We start from the raw sequence: 17572 nt of genomic DNA, 5'->3' as shown, positions 1-17572 counted from the left end.
GCTCGGAGGCCCTGGCACCAGTGTCTTGCCTGGGCTGTGCTTCAGAGAGGCCGCAGGCCCTCCGGTCCATTGCGGGGTCAGGCAGCTGCTTGGCTTCTGGAGCCACAGGGTTACATCTCTGTGTACAGGAGGTTTGGGGTGGTTTGATGGTCCCCTAAGCAGTGCCACACCTGTCCCTCGCTCAGCGACTGGGGCCGTTTGGTAAGTGTGAAGTCCAGTGCTTGCCCAGGCAGTGCCACTGTGGGGTTTAATCCAGGTATTCACGGTTCACTTGCGTAACTTGGAGTGTCAGGATGAGGCAGGGGACCACGGTGGAGATTTATACACAAAACCTCAAGGGAGCAGGTTATTGATGTAGATTTATAAGCTGCTCGAAGCAGAGGCTACCTCTGTTCTGTTGTGCAGAGTTTAGCTGAGTAAGTCTTTAGTCCAAGACTCAGTGCAGACGCTTTCTGCAGTAAAAGCAGCAATTTATAATTGTGGACTGATAGCTGTGTATATTGGAACTGGTGGGACTGGTCTGCACAGCTAAACAAAGTGTGCTTTCCTGAGGTGAACCCCTGCTTTTGGGCTTTATAGTGCTGGATCAGCTTGTCAAGAAAGGAAGAGAGACAATTGTTTAGGTGGGAGAACAGTTAGTCCATATCAATTACTAATATTCATTTACATTTTTACTCAGGACTACATGGCGAGCAGATGGACTGTTTGAAGCACTGGGTTTGATCGCCTCTGCTGACTGTAACCCACAGGGAATCTCTTGAGTACCTCTGTCATCTGAGGTTTTCCCCTGATATGGAACAAAGTGAAGGTGAACAGGAGTCTCAGCCAGAGAGTCATGTGGATAGCAAAAGCAGTGTGAAATCTTTGCCTGGGGGAGCAGCTCATGTCAAACTAGAGATAAAAAAACATGCAGTTACTGATGACTACAAACTCTCCAAACGGGTGCTAGGGTTAGGAATCAATGGCAAAGTACTGGAGTGTTTCAACAAGGAGACAGGCCAGAAATGTGCTTTGAAGGTATGTAGGCTTTTGCTTTTTTTCTTATTTATGGTTTGGAGGCAGGAGTTCACTTCCAAAGCCCTGTAGAAGCTACTTGTTCTGTCACTTATATTTCACAGAGTGCTGCATGAGGAATTTCACTGTGTGGAGATGTTTACTATTACTTAAAGATTTGTAGTCCAAACTTGAGTCTTTTCCAGAATATTCTGCATCAGTTTCCAGAGGAATGTTATCATCGGTGAAATTCTCGTGTTCATATTTAAAAGACAAGAAGCGGGGGATGGAACAGTGTCTTGGTGTGTTCTGTGAGAAGGCTTGCTAGATTTTGAATGAACATGTTATGCAATACTTGGGAAGGAAACTATTTTGGATCTTGTGCAATGAAATAGCTTAAACTGGGAAGTATTTAAATGTTCATTGGTATTCAGGCTTTTTTCCCTTTGAAGACTTCTCTTAAGGGGCATTTCTAGTTGTTTACTAGCTGCTTCTATTTATTTTTGTGATTCATTTACAGAAGGGTATTACTTGAGAAAGCACTAATTACACCAATATTGGCAGGTAAATTTAGTAGATATTTGTGGTGATAAGTACCACTTAAATAAATGGAGCAATAGCTATTCATTAGAAAACAGAAAGCTTACCTGCCTTTTGCTCTGCAGCTTTTAAACTGGAAGATTTCCCTGATGCTTTTAAAGCACATCATTAGAAAAAAACAACTCAAATGAGAGCCATAGTGGTTCTGTATGGTAAAACTGAAAATCAGCTGAAGTAGTCATTATGAGATGAGATGATTAAGAATGGTATGGAGTCCTTGCTGGTGTTAGTCTGATTATCTGGGATGTCTGGGGTACCATTTCTTCTCTTAAACCTCACATTCCATGTTTGCTGACAGAAGGACAAATCTGCAAGTGGTCAGCTGGAGGATCTGCCAAAATCTGGACATGGTCTTACCTTCACCAAGCTAGAACTTCTATCCCCAGCAAAGCCTTTGCACTTTGATGGAGCAGACTGGAAATACCTGGTAGCTTTGTGTATTGAAAAGATTTTTAACAGAGGAACTAGAAAAGCTTATATACAATAATATAGTGATTAATTCATGTTTCCAACACTCTTGTTTACTTTATCACACTGTTTTTTGTATTAGCTTCATGTAACTGACTCAGAATTCTGTTTATCATCGGGAAACTGAAGGTTTTGGCAAACAGACTGGAAGTACTGGGGTTTTGCACCTGCATAGGATTGTGCCAGGTTTTTTACAACTCTGAGGTGATCCATTAATCAGATCCTTCTAAAGTGCTATCAACATTAGTTTCTACACTGAGCATTCTGTGGTGAAAATGAGTTCAGAAGCTTTGCTGCTGGTTATAGACCATTCATACTTCGACAGTCTTGCAGTCATAAGGGCTAGAAACATTTTAAAATAGAAGTTGTCATTTCAGAGCAGAATCCAGTGACAGCAAGAGTGTTCCAGAGCAAATTCTGTAGCTCTGGAATCAAGTAGGAAATACATTCCTGTGAATACTGAAAAATATTTTTTAAACTCAGAGTTGGGAGGGGATAGGAGAGAGGTAAAGCTGCTGTACCCTGACAGAGTGACTTCTGCCTGATGGGAAGGAGGAACCTCTAGTAGATCTTCTACTATCAGTTTCTGATTAGCACTAATTTGAGTTGGCTGTTTTTTTCAGAACTTTAAAAATATATCAGGACCAAAGCACCACCCCCCTTCCCAAACCTGATTTTTGTCAGTAATTGGCTAATGTGTCTCTGAAGTTACATTATGTATATGTTTGTCATCCTCCATTTCCTTCCCCTCCCCAAGCTGTGGAATGTGTGCACTTTTCTTCTGAAAGGGGCAGAAATATTAAGATGTTTATGAGTTCTCTAGAGACTTTAAATGGCAGATAATAGTTGACTGCTTGTGTGTATGTACTTCTCATTGTTAGGAGTTTAAGTGCTGAATAAAAAGTTAAATATGTAATTAAGTAAAACTGCCAGCAGCCCAGAGAGAATCCACTATTCTCTCCGAAGATGGTCTAATGAGAAGATTACCCAACAAGGAAGGATAAAAACTATGCTTGGTTAATTGGCAGGAATAAAAAGATCTTTTCCTAGCATAGCCCTGAAGATACTTGCAAGGACGAAAATATTCAGAGGAAGTTTTTCCCTTGTTTCTTGTGAAACCTGAACTGAGTTACGCAGGTCAGAAAGCTGCTCCAGCTGAGACTTCAGAGCAAGCCATCCAGTCAAAACAATTCTGGAAAAGGACAAGGAGCTCGAAAAAAAAATCATGCGAAACAGCTTCAGTGCAGAATTCTCTGTGGGGACCATAGGGTCTTGGCATTTCTTGTCTGTTTCTGCTCATACATCCTAGGTGTGATGGCGGGGTTATCATTCGCGTACAGTGGAGGCTGATGAAGCTATCACAGAAAAAACAGCTGGTCTGATGGGTAAAGAATAACGTAAAGATTGAACTGCAAATTGAACAGAAAAAAAGGCATGCTGGATTTGCGTGGTGGTGGTGGTTTTTGATTGTGTTTTTTTTGGTGGAGTGTTGTTTTTTTTTCTGGAGAAATGTTCTCTGCTGAGATCCATGGGTATTTATGGACAAATACTTCAGGCATGAGTATTCTTGCTGTAACCTAGTCCTAGGAGAGGAAAAACATCACTCCTGCTTCTGAAGATGAAGTGTAATAGTCCATTCCCTTTCACACCAAACTTGTCCATTAAAGCAGCTTCTGACTTGGCAGATGGCACTGCTTTCTGCCTGCAGGTTTTCTTTTGTACGGGAATGAAGCCAGCACAGCCAGAACCTGGATAGAAATTATGCAATGGAAGGAATTTTTAACTGAGGTACTCAAGAGGAAAGGGCTCAAACTGGCAGAAACATTCATCTCCAGAGCTGTGTGTTGGTCAAGCACCGCATATTGTAGTAATTGGGAGGTCCCTGTTGTCTTTAGTCTGTGTCCATAATTGGAACTAGTTGGAATGTCACTAATCATTTTAGAGTGGGAAAACACCAGACATCCTCTCAGAGATACTGCAGGGCTTTGGTTATTTTCCTAAGGTATTATGTGGCTTAGTTTACTCTGCTTGGCGTTGTGATTTGCTACACACTTTTACAATGTGCTGTCAACTTTGTTTAGGTTGAAATGCCACACACATTGCTGTCCAGCTCCAGAAAATCTAATCTGGTTACTCACTTAGACACATAATGGCATTTTGGCTGAACAGCACTGTTTCCAAATAGTGAGAACACAGGGATTTAGAAAAGTAGAAGCATAAACAAAACTGCTGTGCAGGACGGTGGCCTTCTAGAAGGCAACTCTGTTTTAGTCTCTCACTCGCTTGCAAATAGCAAACCTTTTCAGCTAGCTTTCGATACTTGATCCTGAAATAACAGTCAAGTGAACTATAGTCACTCTTCTATTTTTATCTCTTCATTCCCAGCCTGCCCCCTTCTGTTCACTTTACCTTTTGGGGCTGGAATTTAACATCTACTCTTTTAACACTGTCACCAGCTTGAGTGTTGTCTGCTGGTTTTCACACTCCTTGTTTATAGGGAGAGGAGGAAACAAAAATAGCCAACTACCTGTGGGAATAAATGTGGATTCCTGGGACTTGCCTTCTATTAAAAAATTCCCAACCCACAGTTCCTTGTTCTTCCTTTCTTTTTTTCCTCACTTCTCTTTAGGGTTGGTTTTGGGGTTTTTTTTACACCAATTCCTGCTAAGTGGTGTAAAAATATTTCAGTGCATTTGATGAGCTACTTTGTTTTTGTGAAAGATGGTCAAAAGGGCTCAGAGTTGGGATCAAGAAAAGAGAGCTAGAGAGCTTTCTAATGGGATATCAGGACTTCAGGATTTTGGTGGATGTTTCAGGAGGTAAAAAGAGTGTTAGATGTTGTTGACATACTTCTCACTTTCAGTAAGCAGATGTTGTTTCTTTCCATGAGAAGAAAAAGGAAAAATCAGCAGAGCACATAAAATCTCTTGGAACTTCAGGAAAACAAAGGGCGTTGGTTATGAGCATTATTGGTACTTTTGATAGGAAAACTCTCATGCATAATAGTACAGAAGTTGTATAGAATAGTGTGGAGTCATCTGAGGCTTCTAGAGTAAGGTGGAGTATATACGTATGAATGGACCTGCTAGTTCAGAGGTGTTATCCTCTAGAATAAATAGTGAGTTAAGCCATGACGTACATCATGGAAAACATTCTGTGCTGCTAAGTGCCAACAATATGGGTACGTGACTTGCTGATATACAGACAAATAGGTGAAGCCCAAATGTTAAATAAAGCAAAAACCAACACAAAACCCAACAGGTTCCTTGCCTTTCAGATTTAAGGGACTTTTGGTGAAGGATAGAAAAGATAATCATAGAGTTGGAGGCTCTACTGTTATCTGTAAGACTGTTGACATAACTTGGTGCTCCAAAGGAAAGAAAGCAAGTAACAAAGAAAGTTCTGCAAAAAGTAATTCCCAAAGTTGTTATTGTAGACCCCACATTGACTAGATAAAGAATATTGTTCTGCTTTCCAGAGTCACTGTGGAGAAACACAGTCATTCTACATCACCTTAATTTAGTCGTGAGCTATGTTTCACACTCACTCGATTTTGATGTTTCTAATTACTTTAAATAATACTACATCATATAAGCTAATTGCTGGATAGTCTGTTCTCAGTTAGTGTACCCTGAAGTCAGGTCAAGATTGCTCACAAATGGGAGACTCTGCCTTCCAAAGGATTTGTTTTGCAAGCTATCTAAGTAGCTGGTACTTCTAAAATACCTGGTTTATTGCCTGAGATCAGAAGATGAGCCAGGAAAATAATGCAGCAGTGGAGAAGGCAATAAATACAGTGAAAGTAAAGGGTTTTTTAGGCTGGAGATTGGTTGTAGAACAGAAAAGCAGAATAGAAACAAGATGTTTAGGTGCTACAGATTACATTTTTAGAAGGAAATTATGCCAGATTAAGAAAGAAACATGTCATTATTTATAGAATAAGGAGGAATAATGTTGTACTAAGCTTGAACTGTGGTGGGAAATCAGGGGAATCAAGCGTAATTGTTGGTTAGGTTTTGTGCAGGATGAAGGAGCTCTTGCTTATTAGAGTGATTGTATATTTCAGGAGGAAATGATCACTTTCTAGTGAAGTATTTTGTAGTTCACACTTAGCTACCATGTTTCCTGCAACCTATTTATACTGGTTGATCTCCCAATACAGTAAATTCAGTGTCAATAACACAACTGAGTATGAGTAATAAACTCCAGGAGCTCTGTGTTGTAGATCAAAGCCAGATACAGTGTAGAAAGAATATGAGTTCAGAAAATTTTTAGTTAAATGGCAGCCCTCTGTGTATGGAGGATTACCTAAAATATGGATATCTTGAGACTGGTCCTTGAATTTTATCCTTGAGTGTCAGTCTTGGTAAGTATTACATAAATATGCATAAAATGCCTAAAATAACATTCAGTCGATTTAAAAACTGGGTCGTTTCTACTGCTACAATAATTGTTTTTAAACCAGTGAGTCACTCAAGACCTGAGTCTTTCAAACACTACGTATTTGGACCACAATGGCACCTTCCAGAATTTCAGTTGGACTAGTTAATTTTAAAAAGTGGACTTTATAACTTTACTTGGAATATTTTACATTCTTGACTGGTATTTGAAATACAGCAGATAATTTAAAAAATAAAATAAAATTAAAGATGGACTTGATCTGAGATAATAAAACCATGTGTAGTAAATTGTTACTAATTCCAGTGGCGAGTTTGTTAAGCCTACAAAGTGCAAACAGAAAGGTATATGCTATGAACTATCAACTCATCTTGAAAAAAACAAAGCCATGTTGATACATCTTAACACCTTCTGTGTTCTCTTGCAGCCTGCTAGCAAGCTGGCACAAGTCATACCCTGAGCTGTGTAGCAGCAAAGCTTGAGAAGATCAAGGTGTGTTCCCCTGCCTTTACTCAGGTTCAAAGATCTGAGAAAGTATTGTAGATACTTATCTCATTTCAACTGCAGGGAAGGTGCTTAAAGAGAAAGCACAAGTGCATATCAGTGTGGCATGACTAATCAACTGACGCTCTTGGATCAGAAGACTGTTCTCTCTGTCTCTCCCTCCTGTCTTTAGAGTCTAAATCCTCCTACTCCATTTAACTAAAGTTCAATCTCACCAATTCATGCAAGTGTCTCATTACAAACAACTGGATTTTGCAGATCAGTTTTAGTGCAAGCAAGCCATAAGCAAGAATTGTTAAGTTCATTTACAAGACAAGCGTACTTCAGTCTCATTTACTTGTGGTAATACCACCTATTGAGATGCCCCAACTGGAAAAACCTAATAGCATCTTTTATAATTTGGGAAGAATCATGGTTTGCACACATCTTTTTTCTTTACTGTATTTTTGTTCTGTCTGTGGTAGTGCCCTCTGTAAGAGCATCCTGGTCTGGGAGCCTAGTCTGAGAACAAATGACTTCTCATGATAGCTTGCTGATATTTAAGTCTCAACAGAAGTAAGATATTCTCTTCATGCTGTGATAAATTCATGGAAAGCATAGAGAAGGAATTGCTGTCATTTAGAGCAAGAACCAATGTGTATTTAAGAAAGTTAACAGATTTACCTCTTGCATGTAAGGACAGTTTTTTGTTAATCTCTTAACTGTCTACATTGTTTTTCTTTCTGAAAAAAACCCACAAAAACAAACAACCCAGATAAAATTATGTATTTATTTACATAATCATATGCAACATTTTGCATCTCTAAACATTTTTGCCTGACCCTGAAAAAGCTCCCATTTGTCATATGATGTGCATATGATTCCTTGTTATAGAATTTTCCACATTAAAAATGTCTTTAGAATACCAGAGTTTAGGATCATGTGTAATATTCTAATAGCAACAGCAGAGCTGCCTGCATACTTGTTGTCATCCCTGTGGGTACAGAGGAGTTGTTTGAACTGTTAGCTTTGTGACTCTGCTGTCACAGGACACGGTGACATTCATGGAGAGGAAAGTGGCAGAGATGTGGCCAGTGTTGGAGGTGGAGAGTAGATGACCTGTTTGCTTAATTGGGAACCCATGAGAACTTCTTTCCATCAATGCCAGTGAAAGCTGGTGCTGAGGTTTGTCTGGATTAGAGTGTATAAACTGCGTGGATTGTGGCATTTTACACAGACTTCCTAAGTACTTAAGATGATTCAAAGCTCTGTAAATGAGATTAAGCTATAACACTCCAGCATTTTAACATCTCAGGAGTGGAGGGGGAGAAAATTTTTGCTCAGCATGTAAATCACGCATGGCCTCTTAGTTCCTGAATCTTTAGCAAATTTGCACAGAAGCTCCATAGCCTGTTTTAAGAGAAAAAGCAAATAAGCAAATACTAAATTAGTGTAAAATTAATTTTTCCTCCAGAAAAGTTTGCTTGCTGAACTTACTTCATGAAAACAAAACAAACCACCCTGAATGTGCCATCTTTAAGAGTAATTTCAGATGTTCTGGCTAAGGAGCCAATCCTATTAAAGTTGCACTGTTCACAGATCTTAAGTCTTGCCAGTTCAAACTCTGGCTTTTCTCCATGGTCTTTTTCCCAGAATTTTTTTCTCTTCTCCTTGAATACTCTCTTAAGTGCCCTGGCATTCAAAGTAACAGATCCTGAGTTAGCCAGGGCTGAGGACAGAATTATTAAACCCAGTGTAAGTGAAGAGCTCAGAAATATTTTATTTTTGTTTATTATTTTTGATGACACTTCTGCAATATATGAACTGTTTGGAAATGGCAGGGTGTGGAATGACTCATCCACTGAACTTTCTTGTGTGCTGAAATTTTGGCTGGGGCAAGGAGTTTGCCTAGGTGTAATCAGCTGTAAGCCCTTATGAAAGCACTTGAGTAGTGATTTGTAACTGTCATTGGTTTCTTGTACTGTGGAGTGGATTTAATTTTTGTTTAGGTTTTGTTTTCAAAGGAGAGCGCTTAAAAACTGGGTAGGGAGCAGCTGCCTTGCACACCTGTGTTCTTCGTGGGAATCCTGTGTACTCCCTAGCACCAAATCTACCATGATTTCAGGGATGAAAAGTCTTTAAAATCCCTGGCATTTGATACTGCTATAGCTGCCAGCGTTTTCCTTGTAGTTCTAGTGACAAGAAATACCATCATTTACTTGCTTAATTTTTAACAAAAAATGCGTTAATTTCTTTTTCTTGTAAAGGATTAATTTCTCTGGGGTCCTTATTCTGTTTTCCCACATGTTGCTTTTAGTCAATGTGGCTTTGTCAAAAGCAGTCTGGTTTCCACAGCAACAGAGTTGTTAACACCAAAGATGTCAATGCTTGAAGGTAGAGAGGGGAGGGGGCTGCATTTTCTGGCTCAGCTGCCTTGCCACGATGGAGGCCCTTACTGCAGCCACGCTACAGTACAACGTCTCCATTGTCTTGTGAAGAGTAAAAGCCTTTAATTTTCTTCTACTCCTTCCTTTCCAATCAATTTACAGTCAAAGTTTGACACTTGGGAGGGTGACGGGGCTTGATGGCTCCTTGAAGCTTAGAAGCTTCCTGTTCTTTCAGGCCCACTGTTCTGAAGGGTGCTGCTCTCGTCTGCTTTTTAAAGAGTTTTTTCTGTGAACAAAATAGCACTTGCATACATGCAAAGCCTGTAGTGGTGAGTGTGGGATAAAGGAGAGTAGAGCACTGTTCTCTTTGACCTGTGTTCAATGTCTGCTTATGAATGATAACATGAAAAATTATCAGTCCTTTTACCTTGCCCAATAATGAGAAACCTGCTCCAATTAAACCTGCTTAGATGTGCTCTCTGAGGCACCCTTTCCCTTACGGTGGGGACTAAGCCTCGGTCCTATTGACCTTGGAAAACTGCATTGTTTAAAAGTACTTTCTAATACGTAGTTAACCTGTGAAATTCATGGCCTCAGGAGCTGAGGGATGGTGATGCTGTGAAGATTTTGAGAGAAAGCAGCACTTCTCTGAGTATGGCAAAAGTGAAGAGAACCCCTGTAGTTTCAATATACTGTAGAAATTTGAATGAGATGCTCTAGATCCTGTTGTTATAACTTACAGTTACAAAACTGTCAGGATAAGTAATGAAACTTTCAGCTTCAGAAGGCATCTTATTGCTTCTCTTGTTGTAAATGTATTGCTGCCTCAGGTGTAAAATACCTTCCCGCGCAAGGAGAGGGAGGTGGAGTTTTGGCCTCAGCTTTGCAGATTGCTGGGTAACGTCCATCACTTGCGTAAGAGTTTCAGGTAAAGGTGTGTCTTCCTGGGCGAGTTATTCTTGTCCAAACTAGGGTGTAATCATAAAGTGAAATACATTTTTCACAATTGCTGTTCACATTTAGATGTGTATTTGGTTTTGTTGGTTTTTTTTCCTCTTAGGAAGGGCAGGGCAGGCAAGCACTTTTACCAGACTTGGCCCATGGAAATGCAAACAGCATAATGTTGTTGATAATTCTTTTCTGGCAAGTTCTGCTACTTATTTTAACCTTTATATAGAAATTATGATTAAAAGTTACTGCAGGAGAGTTAAAACCAGAAGCTGAAACTTTAGAGAAGCGGGAAGTTAATGCTTAGAAATGGCTTAGATATGTGATGAAATCACATACCTAAATGCAGGTATGGTTTTAATTCAGATTTTGGAAGCCAGTTAATGACTTTTAAAGACAAAGCTTTGTATCTGCAACTTAGAATCACAGCCTGCTTTTGATATCTTGTTGTATTCTTGCTGTTTATTTCTGTCACTTTCTTAAGAAGTATCTGGCTCTGCATTGGGAGTTTGTGTTACAGGAGTCATTCTTAGAAAGGGCAGAATCTCTGGAAGGTTGTGTCTTGTCTACAGGAATTAAGTGTTTTGCCAGGTTTATCAGATATAGTTGGGTGCTTTTTCAGTTGATTTCCTTTATGTTTGGAAACCTACAAAATAACATCTCACAGGATTTCTGGCACCAGAGTGCAGGGAAACAGACTGACAAATTGAGAGTGGTAGATGAGGAAAGGTCAATCAATTTAGAATCATTCTCAGTTCTGGTGGATTGGTATCAGGTGGAATTTTCCTCCAGTCTCTTAAGCTCTGTAATAGCTTTTTTTTCCTGTTTCTGAGGTGCTATGATTAAAGGCCTCTTGAGGGTGGAGGAAGTGCAAGAGTGACTTTAAGTTCCAGTTGCATTTCAGAAACCCTGATTGCCAGGCACGCCTCTATTTTGGCAGGTGAGTGTGACTACCTCGACTTCTGGGAGTGTGTATCTGTTATTGAAATATGGGCTATGACACTGAAGATTTACAAAAACTAACCTCTTACTGCAGTAGGGAGGAGGAGAAAACATCAATAAACATTACTGATAAAAGACTTTATCCAAGACCAATTAATTCTTAATCTTTCCTACCTCTCTGCTATCTGAATCACTGTTGTGGAGGTGTGAAGGCGGGCAAATGACTGCAACGTTGTCTGTTTGTGCACGAAAGCCAAGTCTCACAGGGCAAATGTGGAGAAAGTTCTCATAAGTGTTGGTTAAATAAAACATCCAACACAGCGATAATTTTTTGTTAAATCAAAATATCCCAAACTGGTTCTTGGTATCTGTGATAGTCTTGATTTGTGGCATATGAACTAGTAATAGTAGGACTGTTTAATTGAAAAACTAAAGCAGGAGTTGCCTGCATCTTTCAAAGAACATGTTTCACAGGAGCTCAGTTTTGGAGATGGAGAAGGGTTTGAGCTTGGAACCTGGGTAGAGTCAGTGGGAGAAAGGGTTGTGTGGCAGTCCTCTAAGGGTAGGATGGGAAAGCATCCATGACACTGCTGAACATGGAGTTTCTCATGTGTCATCTTTCCCACCTATCCCAAGCCTCAAAGACTGTGGGGAGATAGGTATTCTCTGTTTTTGTTTATGTAGACCTTCTAAACTCAAACACATGGGCCCAATTCAGTGTGCTCTGACTTTGTATTGTGAGTTGAAGGACTGTTTTCTAACACATGTCATGTATGTTCCTGGTCACTTCACCTCTATTTCTTGAGGCTGCTCTGACTCAACACAACAAATAGTGATTTTTGTCTTTTAAAATTGATCTACTGACCTGCATTTGAGCAAATTAAAATAGGGATGATTTGGTAGGGGAAGGTATTGTTAATATCACTGCTAGTGATTGGTTCATATTGGTTTATATTAAAAATGAATAACACTAACATGTCCCATCTTCACTTGGTTTCCTGCTGCTTAGTGAATTACCAGGAGACAACTGCATGCCATGACTCCCTGCTTTACATGCACGAGAGCATGACATGCTTACTCATTTTTGGTTGAGATTACTGTTAATCTCAACTGTTAATTACTGTTAATATATTAAGTATGTGACTCAAGGCTCAGTTTTACGATTACTTCTTATTACCCAGAGGTTCCTCACCTTCTCTGAAGGACAATACCTTTCAAAGCTCCCTAATACATCAGGTGTTTGGTTTTTTTATGAGTTCACTACAGTAGAGCTCTCCCAATTTCGACTACTTAACTTGAAATGATTCAGAGGAATGACTTTCCTAGTGTGGTGACCCTACTAAGACATCAGGCTTCATTGAGTTGCCTGTTCAAGCCTTCAAATAATAATTAAAGTTTAATTAAAAAATAAATTAACTTTAATCAATATAATATTACACTTTCATACCACATGTAATCTGAATCTCCAAGTTATTAATCTAAATACCATCTACTTTTGGACTATAGTAAATCTTCAGATTCCTATGCACATTTTGTTGCATGATCAGACAGAAATCATGGCTAATGTTTTGTATTTCAGCTTGCATCTGCATAGATTAATTGGTGTCCCTGCCACAAAATTCACGGGGATTTTCTTCTTTTCTATTTGCTTTATTAAAATGGGTTAATTACACTTATTAAGTATTTTCCTAAACAGATGAAAAGATTCCTGTGCAGATACTGAGCTGGGTGTTAGTTTGCATTGGTCGCTAATTGCTGCCACTGAGACATCAGGAGCAGCAATCTCTTGTGCAGTTCAGTATGACTGGTTACCATTAATGGTTTGTAGCTGACTGCTTGTTTTGTAGGAAGTATTTCTAGGGAGTCCCAAATCAGTATTCCTGGGAACTCTGACATCCTCCTCCATGCTTGGGAGAACTTCATCTGCAAATACTCGTGGTTTTGTGCTTTCAGTCAGTTTATTCCACGCTTTTTAACTTCTTTCTTCTGTGTAATCAGGGCAGAAGTTGATTTCCTTCTCTTCCACTCCCACATTTTTCTGCTATTCATTCTCTGGAAGAATTACATTTTAACTGCTAAATGTCAGTAAATGTAAATTTTTCCTTCCACCTCAAAACTTCCATGTTGTTATTAAAATTATCTGAGGTGAAAGTAATCTGTGAGACATACATCATTCTTTTCAATTTTTCCCTTTTTTTCCCTCTCAGATCCATTTAACATTCAATAAATAGAAACTGTACCTCCAAAGTATGATTTAATTTGCTGTCAATCTTTTCCCAAACTACTACATGTGGAGGTTTTAGTATCTAATTTTTCATTTGATAAAGCATAGGTTGAAGAACAAAAAAGAAAAATTGTTTTAAAAATAAAACAAGTATTTGCATTTGAAGTTCTTCTGAGGCCAGGTAGAAGTGTATTATCTCTCTACTCTGTTTTTTCCTTTGAAGTTTATATGGTCCTCAAATAGTTATTTTTTTCTGATTCCTCACTTTTTTAAACTAGTCGTATAAAAATATAAGCTCTGGTATATTATTTACATGTTTCCTTTTTTGGTAAAATAATAGAGCTTGTTAGCTCAAAACAAAATACATTGTTTTGCCCTTTTTGCATGTTTGTGGGAGTACATAAGAGCCAAAATTTATATTATTTGGAAAAGAGAAACAAACATTAATTACTGGGAACTGTAGCCAACTAGAGGCTTGTTAGAAACCACAAATATACAACAAAATCAAACTTGTAGGAACAGTAACTAAAACAAAAATGTTAGGTTCCCTTTTGCCTTTTTTCTAAAAAGTCTGCTGGAGTTTGACTTGAGTTAGGAATTCAGTTTTGGCCTCTCACTTTTTTCAAAATAAAGTCAGTAGGCATTACCATTTTCAGGAAATACTCAGGCTTCCATGCATAGTATACATCAAGGATATAGGCACAAGTAGTCCCAAACTAAATGGCATGCTACTTCTGCATTTCAGCAGTCCTGTACTGCATTTGAGCTTCTGATGACCCTACAGGAACCCAAGTGGTTTAACACCAGCCCATGAGGTCTGCATTCCAATTTTCAACACTTGCATTTTCTTGTCTGTCCACACAGGTTTATTATTTACATCTTAAAATCTTCCAAATGTGTGATTTGGATGTATGAGGATTTTATTCAGCAGAATATACCAAAGTTTACCTAGTTACTTCATTGGATAAAATACTCCTATGGGAGGCTTGGAGGGACTATGAGGTATGTTTACTCAGCACTTCCGCTGTTTGGCCAAAGTACTTTTTACATGCAAGTGTTACTTTCATGTGCAATTTTTAAAGGCTTATAGAGCCCTGGGAAGTGTTCCCTGTGTTTGCTTTCCACCAGGCTGTACTATGAGCATGTGTGTTGCATCATGGCTGCCTGCCTGCAAAGCTGTTCTGCCCCAGACAGGCTTTGATTACACAAGATCAAGGGAGTATTCTGGGATGTATCTGTTCTTCAATGCACATGCTCACCACTAATCTGAGTTTTCCTTAATACATTGATGCCACTCTGGAAGGCTTATCTGACTTCCTTACCACCTCCCAAATGGCTTCTTTGGTGAGATGACCCAGGTACAAGAGCGAGAGCAGACAAGTTGGTAAGGATGATATGGGATGATGACCCCACAGATGATAAGGATGTGCCCAAAATGATGAGCTCATGCTCAAGTCCTTAGCGTGAGGCTTGTAACCTGAGGTTGAATGCAGGTATCCAAGGCTGTAGTCTCCTGTAACCTGAAGTTAGAGCATCTCATTCTGTGTTAGCAGTAGCGATTTATATGGTGTCTGTAGTTGCTGACTGAAAACATGAAGCAACTGTTAGTGCTGCCTTCCAGGAAGCTTGGCTGCTCCAAGAGCTTCCCCTGCTTCATTATCAGCTTGCTTCCCCTTTCTTGCTGTTGAACTGGGGTTTGTCTCCTGGAGCAAGAGGCCTAAGTTGTATAAACAGCCTAGCATAGAATTGGCCAAATACTCTTGGGCTTCTTCAGCCTGCCTATAATTATTTAAAATTATCTTCGATTCTTAAAATGGAATTAATTATTAATTGTCCTAAAAGTAAGGAAGTGTGAAATAAATATCTTCCAATTTCACCTATTTTATTGCTAGTTTGAAATGGGAGAATAGGAGGCAGCAAATTACTTATCCATGCACTTTGTATCGCAAGAAATAAGACATGCAGAAGTTTAAGTGTTGCTCAGTAGAACTGAGGAAAATAAAAACAACAAAGCATACTGTGATTGAAAACCATAGAGGGGAAAATTGCTCCCTTCTTTTGCTGTTGAAAGAGGGGAAGATTAGAAAAAATAATCTAGGAATTCTTGATTTTTATTATTATAATTAAAATAAACCAAAATCAAAGTGGCAGAAAATCACCATTTCCAGTTATAAGACTAAAAGAAAAAAACTGTTCTGCCTACATAAAATGCAGATCGTTTGTAGTTATTTGAAGTTTATCAAGGGGGGAATTTTGTTCTAGGAGTGTCTTGCCTGGAGAGGAACATTGTACAAGGGCATGGAGTGATAGGATGAAGAGAAACAGTTTCAGACTGTCTTGTTTTCTCAGAGTTTGTTCTGAATCCCCCTCATGCTGCATTTAGTGAGAGCATGTGCCCCTGAGGAGGTTTCTTGCTAAGGCAAGAAAACTGTTTCCTTTGTTTTGTGATAATTGTTTTTAGAATTACCTCCCTTAAAACTGAATAGAAAATGGTATTCTGACTGCATGAAAACTTCTATTAAATACCAAAAAAATGTATTCCCCACATTTAAAAACACCCAGAACTTTAAAACTCCTCATGAGAAATAAGATTAGCCATATCCATCCCAAAATAGACAGTGGTTCCCACTCAGCTGTAAATCTGAGAAATTCAGAGCTACTTCCCTGCTTTGCTAACTTGTATTTCAGTAGTGGAAGCTGAGAGACAGCACACGGTAGACAGAGTTCTTAGTAAAGCTGTAAGGGCTCAGGTGGTGAAGTGGAAGACCCTGATCTAATTCAGTTAGAGCAAGGATGTGGAAGTGGATTTCTGTGCCCAGACTTCAGAGACATATCAGATGTTAGTTATCTGATAAGTAAATTCAAGGTCTTTTGGTGGTTTTGAATGGTGGTGGGTCTGTCTAGGACCTAAGAATGCTTTTTTACCAATCTGTTGTATATTTTCAGGTAGAAAATTTAGTTTTGACTAAAATAGTTATAATCTTGCAGTTGGAGATACAGCTAGGGATGGATAATTAGGAATTCTGGCAGAGCGCCCCTCATGTTCCAAATATCACAGCTTCTTAGTTTAGAATAGTCAACTGCTAAGAAGAAACTGAGACTTCAGGATCTTGGAGGTTTAATGCATGAAGATTTGAAAAATGCCTCCCAGGTTCTGCAACAGTTGCTGTCATCATTTAATATCAAGAAGTGTTTTGGAAATGGTCACATTTGACCTGTTTGAGCTTGTTCTGTGTAGTTGTACGATGCGAACAATGTATCACTGTCACCGTGTTCCTTTACCAGACCTTCAGGGCTTCTCCTCCCTCACCAAAGTAGAGCAGTGAGAGTCAAGAAGCTTGTGATGGTAGATATGCTGGGGTGCTCTTCAGAGCTGGTGTCTTGATAGTTGTGAGCAGCCCGTGTAACTTCCATTAGTAACTAATGGGAGGCAGGAGGGTCACAGTATGTCTGTGAATCAGCAGAAATAATCTCCTTTCATCTCATGACACATGATTTTCAAATGGTGAAAACAAACCAAGAGATGGTTTCTAAATGTTTCCAAAGTGACCACTACTTAGGAAAGAGTTACATGGCCATATTTAAATAAATACAGAAGCCATTTTGGCCATGAGAGGAGGACTAAGCCACAAAAGTTGAAATGACCACCACCTGACATGTCTTGGATAAAATCCTGCATATTAAACTTTTGTCATCCAGGTTTTGTGAAGTGCTATATCATGTTCAAAACCTGCAAATTTTTCTTACCCTTCCTATCTCCACTTGGGGATCTGTCTTCCTGACTAATGGAAAGAGCATCATGGCTGAGTGCCTTCTCCCTTTGCCACTGCCTGCTGTGAAGTGTTGAATCAGCTCTGTTGAGAGACCAGCAGCTGCACAGCTCAGACAATCTGTTTCTCTTTTAACAGGGCTTTAGTGCGGGTATGTTTTCCTGATTCCCTGATGTGTCACATCTAGGAGAATGACACTGGATGGTACATTGCTTTTGGGAAATAATCACCTCGGAAGTCCTTTCCTGGGGCAGCTCTTTTCACAGTACTAATGCTATTTGGAATCAGGCAGGTGACTTTAGGGCAGAAAGAGCTTCTGAGTCCCTTTTCTCTATTGCCCCAGCTTGTTTACTCCCTCC

The 17572-nt window shown here is 39.3% G+C and overlaps 1 protein-coding gene across 1 annotated transcript in view; it reads left to right on the top strand.

The window, feature by feature from the left end:
• The first annotated feature begins 792 nt into the window (after positions 1–792).
• MAPKAPK3 (mitogen-activated protein kinase-activated protein kinase 3) overlaps positions 793–17572 on the top strand; it is a 39109-nt gene continuing 22329 nt past the window's right edge. The window contains exon 1 of the mRNA XM_009996929.1: positions 793–1017. Coding sequence (XP_009995231.1) covers positions 793–1017 — 225 coding nt within the window. The remainder of the gene's footprint in view (positions 1018–17572) is intronic.

Source organism: Chaetura pelagica, unplaced genomic scaffold, assembly GCF_000747805.2.
Source record: "Chaetura pelagica isolate M959 unplaced genomic scaffold, ChaPel_1.0 scaffold24, whole genome shotgun sequence".
Lineage (NCBI taxonomy): Eukaryota > Metazoa > Chordata > Aves > Apodiformes > Apodidae > Chaetura > Chaetura pelagica.
Note: the sequence above shows the minus strand (reverse complement) of the source record. Positions and strands in the feature narration are given on the sequence as shown.